Consider the following 16,112-nt stretch of genomic DNA (forward strand, 5'->3'; position numbering starts at 1 on the left):
CAAGAGAGAGTACTCAGAGTGCTAGTATCCTGCGGTCCATAAACAAAAGCAGGCACAAACTTTAATGTGTATGAACTGAGGAATAACCCCCCAAAATCCCCTGTTCTGTTCTCCTAATGCAGGGGAACAGCCCAATCATCCTCAGGCAGCTGCCTAATCTGCTCTTTGAAAGCAGAGGACTCTGTGCACTGCCCTGTGCCTGCATTAGAGTTAGGATGTATCATCAGAAAGCTTTTCTAACAGTAAATTAAATGGTATTCCTATTCTTCTTAATGGAGGCAGAGAACAATCGATTACTGTCCTTTTTACAATGATATCAATATCCAGGAATAGCAATTTTTATGTCTCTGTTTCTGCTCCTCTGCTTCACGGCAGACATCATTCCCTTCAGGTCAAGGTAATTCTCACCCTGGCTGCTCCCCATCTTCTCCACATTAGTAAACTCTACACATGTTCCCCTAAGTCAAATACAGAATGAGACCCATTCCACAACAGTATCCCAAGAGATCCTCCCTGAAAAGTGCTTCCAGCATTACAGCAAAGCACTGATAGAGAGCACCTGAGAGTGCAGTTGTCACCTCCTGTTCATCTGGTTTATGGTGATTTCACTTAGATCACAACTTTTCCATTTTCTTGCAGGATTCACCCTGCCTTTGTATTGTCAAGAAATGCCTATCATTTTCTCTCTTATACACTACACTAACTAGTCTGTTGTTTGATTGTTTTAATCAAAACATACAAAAAAATACAGCCAGAATGGATTTATCACCTTAATATCCTTCAATCACTCATAAATTTATTATTTCCTAAATTTCTTCAGTATCAAAGTTATGCTGTTCAGATCAGAATTTCTCACATCTTCTTTCTCTCCCTTCTAAAACAAATACTAGGCTTGCCCCTCCAACCCCTTAGCCCTTCTCTCCACCTACCAGCTCACAGCACTCAGTGTGTTTACCTCAAATGCTCTACATTTTCACAGCCGGCCAGAACCTCCAAACAGTCAATGTCCATGAGACATCCTGCAAAATCCAAGTAAGTCAAATGCTGGCCCGAGTTCATGACAAAAACCAAAGCCGACATGTCCAGAGGTGTCAGTCTGAAGTTTTTAAACTCATACTTGAAATTCAGCAGGCTCCCAATGTGCTGGGCTACTTTGAGGTCTTGCGTTTCAAACGTGCAATGGCAGAGCTCAATCACCTTAGGCCCTGTCAGATGAGTGGCTGCCAGTTTCTTGAGAGACTGCAGGATTGTGTCCTGCTTATCCTGCACCCAAGCTTCATCTTGTTCAGCTAGCAGCATGAGAAATGTCCTACATTCTTTTGATGACAAGCCTGACAGAAAGATGTGAAAACTCTCCATGAACTCGGTCTTTGCCTCATTCTTTAAAGTCCACTTTGACTTCAAAGAGAACTTCTTCTTCAGGTAGTTCTTGTCCACCCTCTTACTTACCATGAGACACAGTGCTGCAAAAAACTCCTGCAAGCTCAAGTGCACAAAGGCATAGCCAGCCTCTGGGCAAGTACCATTCGTCTTCACCTCAAAGACAGTCAGCAATCCATGTAAGGAAGCAAATTCCTTCACATGCTCTGGAATATCACCAACATAAAATATAAGCTTTTTATCTTCCAGACCTTTCAGTGCAAGATCACACAGACCCAAAATGGCCTTCCTGTTACAGTTCAGCTGAGCCTCTTCGCCACCCGCATGCTCTCCCTGCTGCTTGTTTATGAAGATGAGAAGCATTTTGATATAAAACTGTGTCATAGTCTGAGGAAGCTCCACACTCATCTGATGTTTAAGGAGCAAATACTCCAAACAGATGCACACAACATAACACAGAGCTGGGATGAGGCACATGCTGAGGAGCTTGGTGTTGTTCTTCAGGTGAGCAATGGCTTGTTCTTTGAATGAATACTGATGAAAATAGCGGCTGACGTATTCCTCAACCTTCTCATGGTCAAATCCCCAAATTTCTGCTAGCAGATCTACTGTGTTTAGTAAGAAGTCAGGTAGTCTCTTAGGTCGGCTGGTGACCAACACTGTGCAACCAGGCAGAAGATTCCCATGACAAAGGTCTGCAAAGAGCTCAGAAATGGACATAGGGGAGGTAAGGGTTGGGCCTCCCTTAGAAGAGGATGACATGTCCATGTTAGCTGCAAACTCATCCAGCCCATCAAAGATGATCAGTGTATGCGAGGCATTTTCCAGGAGGTACTGGAACACTGCATCAGGACTGTCTTCTGGCTGAAGGAAAAGGTCAAACAAAAGCTCCTTCAGAGTCAATTTTCTTTTTAATAAATTCAGCTGCCGAAACTCAAACAGGAAAGTGAAGAGAAACTGAGGTAGGGCACCTTCTGCCCACTTCTGACAAATCCAGTGCATTAGCATGGTCTTGCCTGTACCTGGTTTACCAAACAAAAAGATCACCTTTGTAGTGCCCGATGGGACTACACTACGAAACAGATCTGACACTTTCATGGCTGTATCTGCACATTCTTCTGGTTTGGGAGCACCTGCCACACCCTCTCGGGGTTTATCTGTTCTCTCTTTTAAGCGGGAGGCTTTGCTCTGCTGAATGACAAGGTTGACAAAGGCTTGGTTGAAGGCCAGTGGCTGTGTTTGTTCCTGTGCTGCTGCTCCTGCTGCTCTCCTGCTTCCATATCTCTGGCGGATAGAATCGATGAGGAGATGCCGGTACTTTTCAGGTGAATCTGAGAGAGAAGACAACAGAGTGAGTGAGTATGAGGGTGAAAAGTTAGTTCTGAGCCGTGACAGATCCAAAATACTACCACTTATACACAGAGAAACAACGGCCCCTATCAGAGGTTGCTCCACAGAGCTAGGCAGAGATGACAAATTTTGAACACATGAAAATAACCCATAGTTTTTCCTATTTTTGCACAGGGGCTGAAGAAGAAAATTCAGGGAAAAGGTGAAACAGCTTTATATAAAAACTAAATCTTATTATCTCTTTAAGATGAGAATTAGGTATTGGTATATTATGCATATAATTCCCTGTTCACGCATGCTGGCCTTGTGCCACGCTTGCTCAGCTATCTGCACCTTGGGAACAGACGTAGCTTTTGCTTTGAGAATCTGAGATCCCTGATGGTATCACCATCTCTTTGTTGAAGAGAGAACAGTGGTGATAATTAAGGGCGCTCAGCACCTTCTGAAAAACCCTATCCTCACTGCTGTTAAGTTTGCTGAGTTTTGTCAACAGACAAGATCTGGCCTCCTGGGAGCACCTCCTAAAGAACTTTCCTGCATGCAAGCTTTCAGTTGAAAACTGGCTCCAGCCCAGCTGCAGCTGCCAGCTTTGCCATGCTTCCTGTGTTCCCCCACCAGACACTGGGCAGCACTGGACTGTGGAGATTACAAGGCTAAAAGCAGAGGTAGAAAAGGGTAAAGAAGGGCAGATGATGAAGGAGAGGATGTGGACGCTGGTGTTATACAGCCTGCAGGTCTGCTCAGGCTACCCAGTCTTTCCTGGAATTACTCTGGCTCAACTTTGTCATCACTCATGTACTCAGTTATTTCTCTACTTTAGAGTGAGCTGAAATCATAAGAGTTTTCAATGTGCTAGAGAACCCGTGGAGCCTTTAGTGTGTTTGAAATTGTCGTATGTCTCCTGATTTGGTTAAAAAAAAGCAAACAATACAGGGATGACCTACAACCAAATGATTTACTGGCATATCACACTTTAAGGGAGTTCTTAGCCTATGCCATCTGCATCCCTTCTCCTCAGGTAGATTTAATATACCTCTGAAATGGAAATGGATGCTTCTGGTTATTTGCCAGGTCCCGTTGTCTGTATATTTTAGAACCTGTTGCATTAAGGGTTTACGCAGCTACTAAACAAAAGTTTCCCTCAATGTTGGAGGTTGATTTCTTGGGTGTTTCTGCAAAGAAGTTAAATAGGTCCTACCTCAGAGGAAAGCACACCACTGCTTTGCTTCTGGAACACCTACATACCTAGTCGTTGCTGTTTAACATCCTTATCACTCACAGAGTTGTTACAATGGCGACGTTGAGCAAACCCTGAAAATTGAAAAGTCAGAAACATGTCAAAAGAGCATTTTGAATGGCAGCTTATTAAAGCTGGGCAAGACTCTATAGCAAAGCATTTGGGGAGCTGAAGAGGCAAAATTGGAGAGACAAAACTATTTGCAAATTCAGGGTCAGTTTACAGAACTGCTTTCGGAAATGTTGAAGTAGAAGCAGAGGTGCATCTAGCTATAGAAAAAGAGCTTGGGCTGGTCCTTATGAGGCTAATCCATCCTCTTGTCCCACCTCGAATATGCTACAGCTCTCAGGAGTAACCAAGAGGTCTAGGCTGGTTTAAAGACTTTCAGTAATGAAAATTCCAGGCAATTTATTCCAACACTTCAGTTTATTTATAGAGATTTTCCTAGTGGATAACATCAGTCTTGCCTGCCACAGTGTGATCTGCTACTTCCCTGTTCTATCCACTTGAGTGTTCTTGCAGAGAAGTCAAGCAGTCCTTCCTCTTCCCTGGGACACATGATCAGCTACAAGGATTCAACATTTATCTAATATTGGAATATGACTTTGCGCTTCACAGAGCTGTTAATATCCAAATCTTACCATTCTCAGCCAACAGCAGCTGAGACATCAGAAACAGGGAGGTACAAGCTGCTGGTGGAAGCCTGACTTTGAAAATCTTTGCAGGAAACAACATGAATTTTAAAAGGCATGTTTTGCAAGAAATGTGTTAGGTTTAGCAAACGATGCTCAGATCCTTTTACTCAATCCCCTCTTTTGCTTAGAAGTACAGTGCTAAGTAGTGCCAGAACCTTAGCAAAAAAACTATCATAACAGCCCACCAAAAAGCATCCTAGAAAACGACCCTACTGGCAGCACAGCAGCTGCTGGAAATCAAAAAAAATGAGGTATGTCCAATTCTGGGTTTGGAGGAGCATACAGAAGTAGAGAGAGCATTAAGGGCTACAGGCAGCCTAATCAAGACTTTGACCACAAGCACTGCAAAGTTACGTAGTGCATGGAGGAAGTGGTTCTGAGCATATGAAAGAAATCTGGCAGATTTGAGACAGATAAACCAAATAGCAGTACCACATATCCCAGCAACACACTGTAGCAAATCCCACAGCCCAATTTCTTTCAATTGTTCTCCACTCCTCCTCACGATTTAAGGCCACCCAAAGCAGGATAAGCCTGTGTGATGGACCTCAAAGAAAGGAGGAGCAGGAAATATCAATGACTAGACATATCTCAACTCCACAGAAAGTTTCCTTGTGAGCGAAGCCAGCTGCCAGTTCAGCCTCCACGAGGTCAGCCTCCACAAGCTCAGCTGGCCAGGGAGCACTGGGTGAAGGAGCTACATATACTGCTATGAAAAGCTGCCCTGCATTTTCCAAGACTGACCACAACCACCTCACTGGTGAGTCTTTTTGTAGGCTGGGCAATGTATCTGCCTTGCTTTGAACACAGGAACTGCTGTTACTCTGGAGAACAGGGCAGGGACCAGCTGTTTCTGGGGAACACACAGGCCACAGATTCCCAGGGCTGTTTATAGTGATTAATTCCCTGTTTGTTTATGGTGTGCTCTCAGATGGAGAGAATGGGCAGAGCTGAGAGAGGCTTGAGTCTTTCCTTTCTTAACTGGTCCTAGTAACTTTCAGCACTATTTTCAAATTTCTATTCTACCAGCAACTGGCAAGATTGACCACCTACTCACTAGGGCAGCACAGCAGCTAGCAGCAGCAGTCTGTCTGCAGAACAGAAGGGTCACTTTTGTTTTCAAGATCTGAAAACTGTATATGACACACAAGATAGATACAGTATTTGCAGTGCTGTGACTCAGAAGCAGTCTCCAAGTGAAAAGCAGAGACAAAAGTGTCTCTGTGACCATATATGAACAGCTGGAACTGCAAAGGGTAGGTTGGGAGCTACGATTTAAAATGGGTAACACCAGCAGAGACGGGCAAGGCAGGGAGTGCTCACTGCTCAGGGAGCGCAGTGCTAAAAGCCTGCCTCCGTCTGGCCAGGAGCAGGGAATGCAAACAGCAGATGCAAACACACAAGTTATAAGGTACTGAGGGAACTGGCAAACCTCAGCAAGAACCAGAGCCAGCTCTGTAAGAAGATCCTGTTGCTGTGAGTGTGAGCCTTAGCCAGTCCCCAAATTCACACAGCAGGAAAAAAAAGAAGAGCAGCTTTTCCTTCAAATCATCTATTTTTTGCCAACAGGCAATCCAGCACCAATCCGCTCCCTGCCACCAACATGAAGCACCTCTACAGGACACAAGGCCTGCATTTTGCTCTCTGCACTGCCAGGGTCCCAGCTCAGTGACTCCTCTATGCTGCAGCCTGCAGAACACAAGGCTTCATTTCCTCCTGCTTCGTTTTCCCACAGTACACATTTCAGGAGGACACAGGAAACTGACGGCAGCTTTCTCTGATAATCTGGATTCCTTTTGCCAGTACCTCCACCACTTATCCTCTCACCAAGCCAGATGCCAGAATCACACCCCTTCTCTCTCTTTCTGCTGTGAGACTCTTCACATGGGGAAGAGCTGGGCTAGTGTTTCATTTTCTGGAAACTGAACATCTGGTGACTGAGGAGGCAACTCAGAATTTAGCAGCTTCCAGTTATTCCAGCAGCTACTACATGAGGACCCAGGGACATCACTCAGTGGTGGCACATACCTTCAGTATTTTCATATTGCACCAAAGGCTTCTGATGGATGTTTGGGTGAGGGATACCACTGCAAAGTGCCAGGGGAAGAGGAGGGATCTTGAAAATAAATCCCTCAAGTAATGATCTGCACTGAGTAGGAAGGCCTCAGTCCCAAATTCACCCCTGAAGAAAGCCCTAGAACTACTACTATCCGTTCTTTTAAGCTCTGACAACTCTGCAATGGTTTCTGCTGGATCAACTCCTGAATAGTCTTTCTGCTCTTCCTTTAAAAGCCAAACCAACTTCCTCCCCCTAGCAATGAGCAAAGCACAAAAAGCAGGGATTTTGCAGAATGGGAGGGAGATTCCCTTGGCTAAAGAAACTAAAATGACCAAGTTCCTTAGCAGAGTCAGGGCCAACAAGACTCTCCTGAAATTCAGGGAGAGAAAACAAAACAGGGGAGGTTCATCTGGAAAGCACCAAGAAGAGAAAAATCAAACCTGAAGTTGCAGTGGCTTCCCCACACCTTGCCAGCACTGTGGCCAATACGTGGGACATTTGTAGCCCTGCCCAGCCCTTGGGCAGAGAAGATAAACTCCAAGTGCATAGCGCCCCAGGGTCTGTTCCAGCCTTACCTTTCGGCACAGACGACTGGGCACTCACATCTGTGTGTGCTTCTTGCTTCTGGCTTAAGTTACCTAAAGGAGTTGGATTGGAAATGAAATACAGTTACTGCGAGCATCCTGCTCTTGAAATCTGGGGTGCTGCTGGCCAAAGTCAAAGGGCAAGCAGCTTGGGACACACACAGTGGTACAAACCAAGACTCAGTATAAGGGCTGAGGCAACACAGCCAGGTTTCAGGCTCCCTGTCTGATCTTTTCCTTTCAGATTGCTCTAAAATACAGTTAACCTCTGCTTTCAAGGGAGGAATGAAACAACTTGTCTCTATGATACATAAAAACTCAGAGCATGGGCGGCTTTGGCTGATCTAAAACCACACCACAGCCAAAAGGGAAGCCCTAGTCTTCCCCATTCCTGCAAAGGAGGAGTTTCTGTGGTGAAACTGTTGACAGTCAGTTAGCAGCCCAGTCAAGGGCCTTTTCTGACTCACTGCATGGCTCAAGCTGCCACAAAACCCCACTCAGCACAGCCAGCCCCACAGACAACATCCACAGAGCTTCAGAGGCAGATCCTGCTCAGGCCAGACAGAAGTCCGCATACCACCAGGACTCTTCTGTTCAGATAAACTCATTCCTGAAAGCATTGCTCTCCAAAATCAGATGGGAAGCCTTCATACATTAATTCCTCTCACTGTCATTTCCAGTGTTTCCCAGCTGGGAGTGCAGGCCAGTATTCTAGTATTTCTAGCTCTAGCATCAGCATGAAGCAACAAAGAACAAGGCTCCAAATGGGCAAATGTGCTGCCCCACAGCCTCACGCAAAATCCATTCAACAGCTCAAGTATCCTGACTCTTGCCCTGTGTGCCATGTAAAGCAAAGTAAGACAGTTCTGGTGCTGGAAGACCCAATCCCACTATTTCTCCACTACTCATCCCAAGCACTGCTTAGGCTGCCCCTCAGGTTGGTTTTAGCCCACATCAGTTCTCCAGTCTCGCTCACCATGCAGACAGAAACTCTTTTCCCTAGGAGTCATTTCAGCTAAGGCAATCTAATGGTTAATCTTGCCTAACCTAAGACTGCTTCACTACTCTAAAGTGTGGCCCTGTATCGTCCTTCTCCAAACCACCAACTCCTGCCCTTGGGACAGCCCCTACAACCATACAGCTATGCAGAGGGTCAGGGTTAACTGAAAGCCACCCTGAGAGGAAAACCAAAAGCAATTCATCTTCAGAAGGATCAGTGATGCCAAACTGTCAATACTACAGTTAAATCAGCATAAGCCAACTCCGAAACCTTAAGAGACATCTTCTTTTATGATATGCCACAGCATTAAAAGGCTGAAATCTGTTTCAGCTTCAGTCCCAAGAGAAAGTCCCCATCAGTCCTTGCTCTCTGTTGCTTGCCTGGTCTTTCCCCCATTTCATCTCTGCAAAAGTAACTGTTGCTGCACATGGTTACCAAAGGTTACCAAGTAACGACAAGTTACTGCAAGCAGGATGTAAAAGACAGTACCGTTGAAAAGGATTCACTGTGTAAGACTTCCTGTGAAGCATGATGTTAACCAAAAAGAATTAATAACCAGATAAGTAACCCAGTAAGGGAGAGGTGCAGCTTAGCTGGTGCCACAGGCTTTCATAAAGGAGAGCACGTGCACACTGTGTGTATAGTCTGCAACATAACACGCAGGGTATTGACTGCACTCTTTACGGATCACATGATTTTCTCTAAAGCCACTGCCTCCAGCTGCTAATAAGAGATACGGGGAAGGGGTTTTCTTGTGGTATGAGTATTTTGAGACTTCTGTATTTCTCACCTTTCTGGATCAGGAGAATAAAAAATAGCAATTAAAAAAACACAGAACAAAAAGGTAGAATTTTTTTCTTCTTCAATTAAATCTATCAAAAAATTTCATCTCAGCTTTATTTGAGAGCAGGTGCACAATTTTTACTGGTTTTGGCTTTTTATGTCTAATTTTTTTTACCTCAACTTACATTTCTAAGCCAAAAGTTGTGCTTCCAAGAAAAAAATAAAACAAATTTCAGCAGTTTCAAAACCCTCCTTCAAGAAATCTGGAAGAGAAAACTTGGCAAAATAAGCTTTCTCATCAAGAAATATGGACTGAAGCTAAATTTTCTGATTAAGAAAACCACTGCCATCAAGAAACTCCTGAGCTACTATTGCATCAATGTTTTCTCTCTCACAGCTGTTGTGATGCTCTCCACTCTCACAAAAAGCAGTCAGGAATCCCTACAGCACAGCACACCTTTTTCCCCACATTTCAAATAGACTTAATTAGTGTCTCAAAAACACTATTTTCTCTCTGGGCAAAGTGACTTTGTCCTGGGGGACACTTCCAATTTGGGAATCCATATGATATGACCATGCAGGTTCCCACAAGGTCCACAGAACACTCCATCCTCAAAGCATGCCAATTCTTATTGAGAGAGCAAAGAAAGTGCCCACCAACACCAGCAAGGTGTAGCAGCAGTGAAAAAGCACATCTGAAAATGTGAACTATTGCTATTTGCTGGCAATAACTATTTTTGGAGGGACTGATCTTATTCCAGAGATTATGCTGAAAGACAGACAGGGTGAACCAGAAGGAAAGCCAGATCATTTTTCAAACGAAGTGGCTTGGTTAAAAAGGCTTGTAGTTGCGTGGACACCATGGAGAGGACTGCCACCTCCCACTGACGAGGCACTGACCATGAAAGTGAGAGCACTGGTGGTCTCACTGCCTAGACTGGTCTGTTGGCTATGGGAGGCCAAGGCATTGGCTGTGTTTGGAGACAGTCCAGAGGAAGCTGGCCCGATCTCCATTACCTTCTCCCGCAGAACTTAAGAGCAGTATCTCCAGATCCAGAGGGAGGTTGCACTCCATGCAGAGGGACTGTGCAAACTGTTTCCAGGTGGCAGGGCCAGCCTTCTCCAGCAGGTCAAGGAGCACTGACACTTTTACTTTGTGGTCGGTGATGCCATCCAGGCCATTCAGGACCACTCCCGGGAGGAAGCGCCGGGAAGTCGTGAGCAGCCAGTTGGGATGGTGGCTGAGGAACTCCAATAGCTGGGGGCGGGCACGTGCTACGGCTGCTTCCAGGTCTAGATCATCATTCTGAAACGGGGGCTAGAGGGATGAAACCAGAAAGGGTAGCAATGGGCATAGGAGTGAGAGATGTTCACCCACACAGCCCTGCTGTTGAGCAGCCAGCACAGCCCTTGATGACTTGATCTGCTTTTCTACCCCAGGATTTCTTATCTGCCTTACTCTCACAGTGTTGTGTGGCAAATCCCAGCCCAGCCATGATACAGTGCAAGAACTGCAGTGCTTGTCTGCACAGTGCCTAATGCAGCGGTACTGCAAGGGACAGGTGCAAACAACAGGAGTCAGTCTCTCTGGCATCAGCCAGGGAGAAGCTCTGTTGACGTCTGTATTGCTGCAGTGGCCATGTGCCAAATATAACATCTCAGGCATTTTCCACATGCAGCAGAACCTCTGGGGAGGTGTACAACTCTAAGAGCAAGTTATTTCCCTGCACAAAGGGCAAGGCAGCTGTTCTTGCTGCTCGTTTTGTGGGGATGAACAACTCATTTCTGCTTTGGTAACAATGTCACCCTCCACTGCCACTTCCTTCCTACAGCAAGGCCACACACATACGTCTCCTACCTGCATTGTTGTGTTGTCAGCCTCCTTTCAGTTGTCAAGTGCAAAGGTGGCTTCTCCTCCATACCCTGACAAGGAATTGATCTGCTGGTGGCAGTGGTTCAGCACACAGCTACATCCCAACGCATGGTGCATGCCTATATGCAGTTGCCTCACTCGGTGCGGTGCCTAGGGATAGTAACAACAGAGCAGGATGTAGATATGAAAGTCACACCAGAAAAACTATGAAGAGCTGATCTTCTGAGGCTACACAGCTCTTGCAAGAGTTTCAGGTGCAGGGGCCTGAAAAGGCCACCAGTGCCACTGCCAGCCCCACCACCTCTCAGCAGAGATGGCAAAGAGAAGTTACTCTCTGCACTGCAGCTGGCGCTGGCTGGTGTCCAACCACTCCTACCACAGGGAAAGGGACGAGGAAAGCGATTACCATCCTGCATGCCTCCAAACATCCAACAGCAGAGCCCCAGCCCAGGCTACAGCAGCATCAGGACCATGCTATCTCCAGCAGACAGCTGCCTACACTGATGTTGAAAGCCAGCTCCAACTACAACTACCATCACCATGTTTGCAGAAAGGCTGAGAAAGAGAATACACAGGGAGCAGCCTCTGTGCTCCTCGCCCCCGCAACTACTTGTCTTCTTGTCTTGCATCTAGAGAGGGCAGTCCTTCCAGATCCAAGACTGCTGCACTGTGTGTGGTGTGGGAAAAATTCCCACAGCTGCTGTAACACCTGAGTTTACATGGGGTGGGGACAGGACAGTGACCAACCCAGTTCAGCAAAAAGCCGGTAATGCTGTTGAGTGGTAGTATCCTGTTGGGTAGAATAATTTCATCCCTAATGAGGCTGGTGCACACAGTGCCATTCCCCAGTAACTGCCATTTTCTCAGCAAACACCTTCCCAACACAACAGCAGCAGCCACCCTACCACCATCAGGATGGAGGGACGGAGGAAGTCGTGCTGCAGAGCCCACGCGCTCTAGCGTTCAGCCCTCACTCCCCAGACATGCTCTCCACACTGACCATTCAGGTATCTACACTAAAAGTAAGCCACAGGCCTTCAGGCTTTTTATTTTTCCCACCTTCTTGACCTGGCCAAGGAGGAAAGTGGGAGATTTCTATAGAGCCAAGGGAAGAACTCAAAACAGAAGTGGAAGACAGAAGGGCACTCTGATGGAAAGAGCCAAGAACTTCCCATCTGGGCAGACACAATTCCTAATTCATCAGAAAGTTATGCTCGTGCTGGAGTGACCTCACAGCAGAGCCATGCCACTCCCTGGGGCACATTGCGTGGAATGAACATCACCTCCCCACATCACTGCTGGGCATGGCGTGCACCTAGAAGCTGAAGACAAACCAAAAAGCAGGCGCCAGGTTGGAGCACTGGAGGCAAAATTGCTCAAGATGTTTGTCCTGCTCATGTTTAAGAGGATACCCCTTCCCCATAATCCAGCACCACTCTCTGCCCTCTCTGTACTGCCTCTCTGAACAGCCTTGGATGTTTTGAGACTGAGCCAAATGAATGCAGCAAAGGGATGTGACTTGACTGAGTGCTACAGCAGAGGACTGGACGGAAAGGTCCTAATCAGTCTCTTCTGTTCCTGCGCTTCTAAAGCCAAGCAGACATCCCGTAAGAGCAAAGTGATGCTGTACGCTCTTTTACTAATCTCTGACTCTTCAGGTCAAAACCACGTCAAAGTTGGTTATTATGCAGCATCACCATATAATTCTTCTTCTTATAATACAGTATCACTCCAAGAAAGACTTTACCCAGTTTCCCATTCCAGATCAAGCTTTCAGGATGTGTTACATAAACAGTGAGGAGCTCTGGGATCCATCAAAATGTGGGTAAAACCCCTACTTTGTAAAAATTCTCTAATGCCTGTCATTCACTATTCTAACAAGAAAAACCAAAAAGTTCCTGGTGAGATGCTAAGAAAATTGGGCTTAACCAGGATCAGTTTTCCTCACAGGCTATTTCCATGATGCCAAAAACTGAAACTCTGAACCTTACTGGAACGGACTCTGCAAGTTTTTATTCAAAATATTTTATTATTAAATTAATTTTGTATTATCAATTACACAAATAAAGAATGCCAATAGTAACACATGCATTAAAACCAAAGCAAACAATGTTTAAATTAACTGGAAAGCTTAAAAAAAAAACATTTAAACATTTCAAATTTAAACCAACTGCAAAATAACAGGGCTTCCTGCACAAACTTCATGTCCCAGCAGCCTCATCAGTCAACCTTTAGAGATTTTCATTTTACATTTCTCCAGCCAAAAACCAGAAACAATGCCCTGACTTTATTCCCCTGATGACCAAGAACTACCTACTCAATAAGACCATATTAAATAATGTCCTGGTTTTGGCTGGGATAGAGTTAATTTTCTTCTTAGGACCTGATACAGTGCATTTTGGATTTAGTGTGAGAATAATGTTGGTAACACATTGATATTTTAGTTATTGCTAAGTAGTGCTTATCCTAAGTTAAGGATTTTTAAGCTCCCCACGCTCTGCCAGCAAGCAGGTGTACAAGAAGCTGGGAGGGAGCACGGCTAGGACAGCTGAGCCGAACTCGCCAAAGGGATATTCTACACTATAGAACATCATGCTCAGTATAAACTGTGGGTAGTTGGCTGGGAGGCGCAGATCACTGCTTGGGCATCGGTCAGCAGGTGGTGAGTAACTGCATTGTGCATCGTTTGCCTTTTCCTGGTTTTATTATTATTTTATTTTATTCCTTTTCATTATTATTATTATATTTTATTATTATTATTATATTTTATTAATACTATTGTTAGTATTACATTTTATTTTACTTATTTATTAAATCGTTCTTACCTAAACCCACAAGTTTTACTTTTTCTTTCCGATTCACCTCCCCATCCCACTGGGAGTGTGGGGAGTGAGCAAGCAGCTACATGGTGCCTAGCTGCTGGCTGGGGTTAAACTATGACAAAAAAGTAAATAAAAATATCAGATTTTAATGCCAATTAAGACTGAAAGCTGTTCAGGCAAAGACTAGACTCATGAATTAACGAAAGACTCATTCAAGAACAAAACAACACTGAAAAGTTAGATGAAAGCTCAGGCGATACTGCACAGCTCCTATACTACTACTGCTCTGCTAAATAAGACCATCAGAAACAATGGGCAGCGACCTACACTAAAATGCCTCTGAGCTCGAAACGAAGCACAAAAACCTCCCAAGAGCCACAAAACCTTTGAGCCTTGACCCTTCCCCTCACCCTTCAAATGCAGAAACACCATTAAAACACATTGCAAAACTATCCCTCGCCTCCCCAACTTGGCATTCATGCCATTCCCAGCCACAAAAAATAATATCGAAATGTGAAGCTCCTTGTTGCAAATCTACCAACTTCTTGCATGCTCTGAGGAGCATGTGCTACTTACCAAAAGCCCAGAAACAGAGCAGCAGCACTGAAAACAAAGTGGGGGTCACAAAACAAAGGAGCTAGGGGACAACGTCCACTGCCTTGATTTCTTCACTTCCTAACCCATTGCTCTCCTCAAGCACACAGCCCTTCGGTGGCTTTTGGGACCTGATGAACAGGAGACAGAGCAAAATGAAAGTAAAAGGATCTAGGAATTCCCCAACTGCAACTTCTCTGGGGTAAAAACAGTCAGATGAGCAAAAATACCCAACCAGAACAGCAGGAGAGTGTTATCCTATTCTAAAATCTATAACTAGATGATAATTTAGGTAGAGCTTTTGGGGAGCGTCCAAAGAAATGGGACTCGGGCAAACACTCTCTGTGGAGTAAAATCTGACTTGGTTGTGGTTAAGGCCCTTGCAATGGGAATATTTTTATTTATATGCATACATCTGATTATTCTGGCACATGGGGAAATATTTATTTACCATTTCCATTATATCTATGAGAAAAAAGCAACCTGCCTTTCCTTTAGAATGGGGACAAGGTTTAAGTGAGAATGTAGTAGATGTGAACGATTTGAGGAAAAATCCCAGGTTTCTAGATAGAACTGTGTGCACAGAGATCTCCAGATCTAGCCAGATAGGGTGCAACAAACAATAAAATATTATTAATATTTCTTTAGATGCTAGAGAAGCTATGTTGGAAAACCAGATGCAGCCTGCAGCCAAGTCCCAGACAAGGCAGGATGGCGTGCTGCACTATTTCAAAATTTGTTTATCAGAAAAAAAAACAACCAACCAGGTCCAGCAACACCCACATCTCCAGATAGAAAAGCATCCTCTGGTTGTGTTACCTCGAGCACGGCGCAGGGGATGAGGGGAACTCTGAGAGAACCGGGGGTGGATGGAGAGGATCATGGGTGGCTAGGAGCAGCTGCGCAGGCGACAGGCAGCGCCTACTGCCGCGCTCTGCCCCGTTTTGCCACCATCCCTGCCCAGACCTGGCCCACCACACCTCCCACTAGGTGTTTCCGCCAGACCAGAAACTGTCAGAGCACTACCAATGTAACCCCTTTATGGCCAAACTAGCAATTCTGTGCCTAAAAATCCCCAATCTCATATTTGATGGCCTCCCATACATTGCTCCAGCTAGTAAAAGCTGCGATATTGGTTTGCTCCCAACACCTGGGAGCAAAAGTCACCTCCAGCAATGTTTCTGACCTTAGACTTCAACGTGGGGAAGCAAAGAGCGCAGCCAGACCCCCCGTCCCCCGCAAATCTAGACCCTCATGGGGTTGCCCCAGCACGACGCCTCCTCCCCGCCCAGGGCGACCCGTCCGCGGCACTCACCCGGCTGGGCTGTCCGTCCCGGCCCGCTCCCAATAGCGGTGACAGCCGCAGCTCAGTGCCGCCCCCCCGCGGCCGCCGCGAAATCGAAACCGCTCGACGGCGAAGCGGCTTTGCCGGGAAAACACGTGAGACCGCCGCGCTGGGCTCCGCGCCAGGCTCGGTGAGGTGCGCCCTCGGCGGCTCCTCTCAGCGCCCAGCAGGTGGCGGCGCGGGGGCTGCCATTTTGTGGAGGGGCTCACGGCGAGGCGCGATGCCCCTCAGCACCCGGCGGGCGGGGCTCGGCCACCATTTTGTGGTGGGCGCTGCAGCCCCACAGGAAGTCCGGTCAGGACCTTCTGGGGGTCCACTGACCGCTTTCCTGCTTCTTCCCCCTTCAGCAGAGTCCCTGCTCCCCCATGCAAGGGCAGCCATCATGCCCAG

General features: G+C 46.1%; 1 protein-coding gene across 8 annotated transcripts in view; it reads right to left on the reverse strand.

Annotated features, from left to right (window-relative positions):
* The window catches only part of NLRC5 (NLR family CARD domain containing 5), a 51,110-nt gene extending 36,356 nt beyond the window's left edge, over positions 1 to 14,754 (reverse strand). For 3 of the 8 annotated variants that reach the window (XM_052796439.1, XM_052796440.1, XM_052796438.1), the window contains exons 1-6: positions 14,360 to 14,754; positions 10,947 to 11,111; positions 10,106 to 10,406; positions 7,297 to 7,359; positions 3,976 to 4,041; positions 956 to 2,711 (exon numbers count right to left, since the gene is read on the reverse strand). In XM_052796439.1, the coding sequence (XP_052652399.1) occupies positions 956 to 2,711; positions 3,976 to 4,041; positions 7,297 to 7,359; positions 10,106 to 10,406; positions 10,947 to 10,952 (2,192 nt within the window). In that variant the 5' untranslated portion in view covers positions 10,953 to 11,111; positions 14,360 to 14,754. Of the gene's footprint in view, positions 1 to 955; positions 2,712 to 3,975; positions 4,042 to 7,296; positions 7,360 to 10,105; positions 10,407 to 10,946; positions 11,112 to 13,786; positions 13,896 to 14,359 lie in introns of all 8 variants that reach the window. The other 5 variants (XM_052796436.1, XM_052796434.1, XM_052796435.1 and 2 more) reach the window with 4 other exon arrangements.
* Positions 14,755 to 16,112: the final 1,358 nt, after the last annotated feature.

The sequence above is a fragment of the Harpia harpyja genome, chromosome 9 (genome assembly GCF_026419915.1).
Source record: "Harpia harpyja isolate bHarHar1 chromosome 9, bHarHar1 primary haplotype, whole genome shotgun sequence".
Taxonomy (NCBI): Eukaryota; Metazoa; Chordata; class Aves; order Accipitriformes; family Accipitridae; genus Harpia; species Harpia harpyja.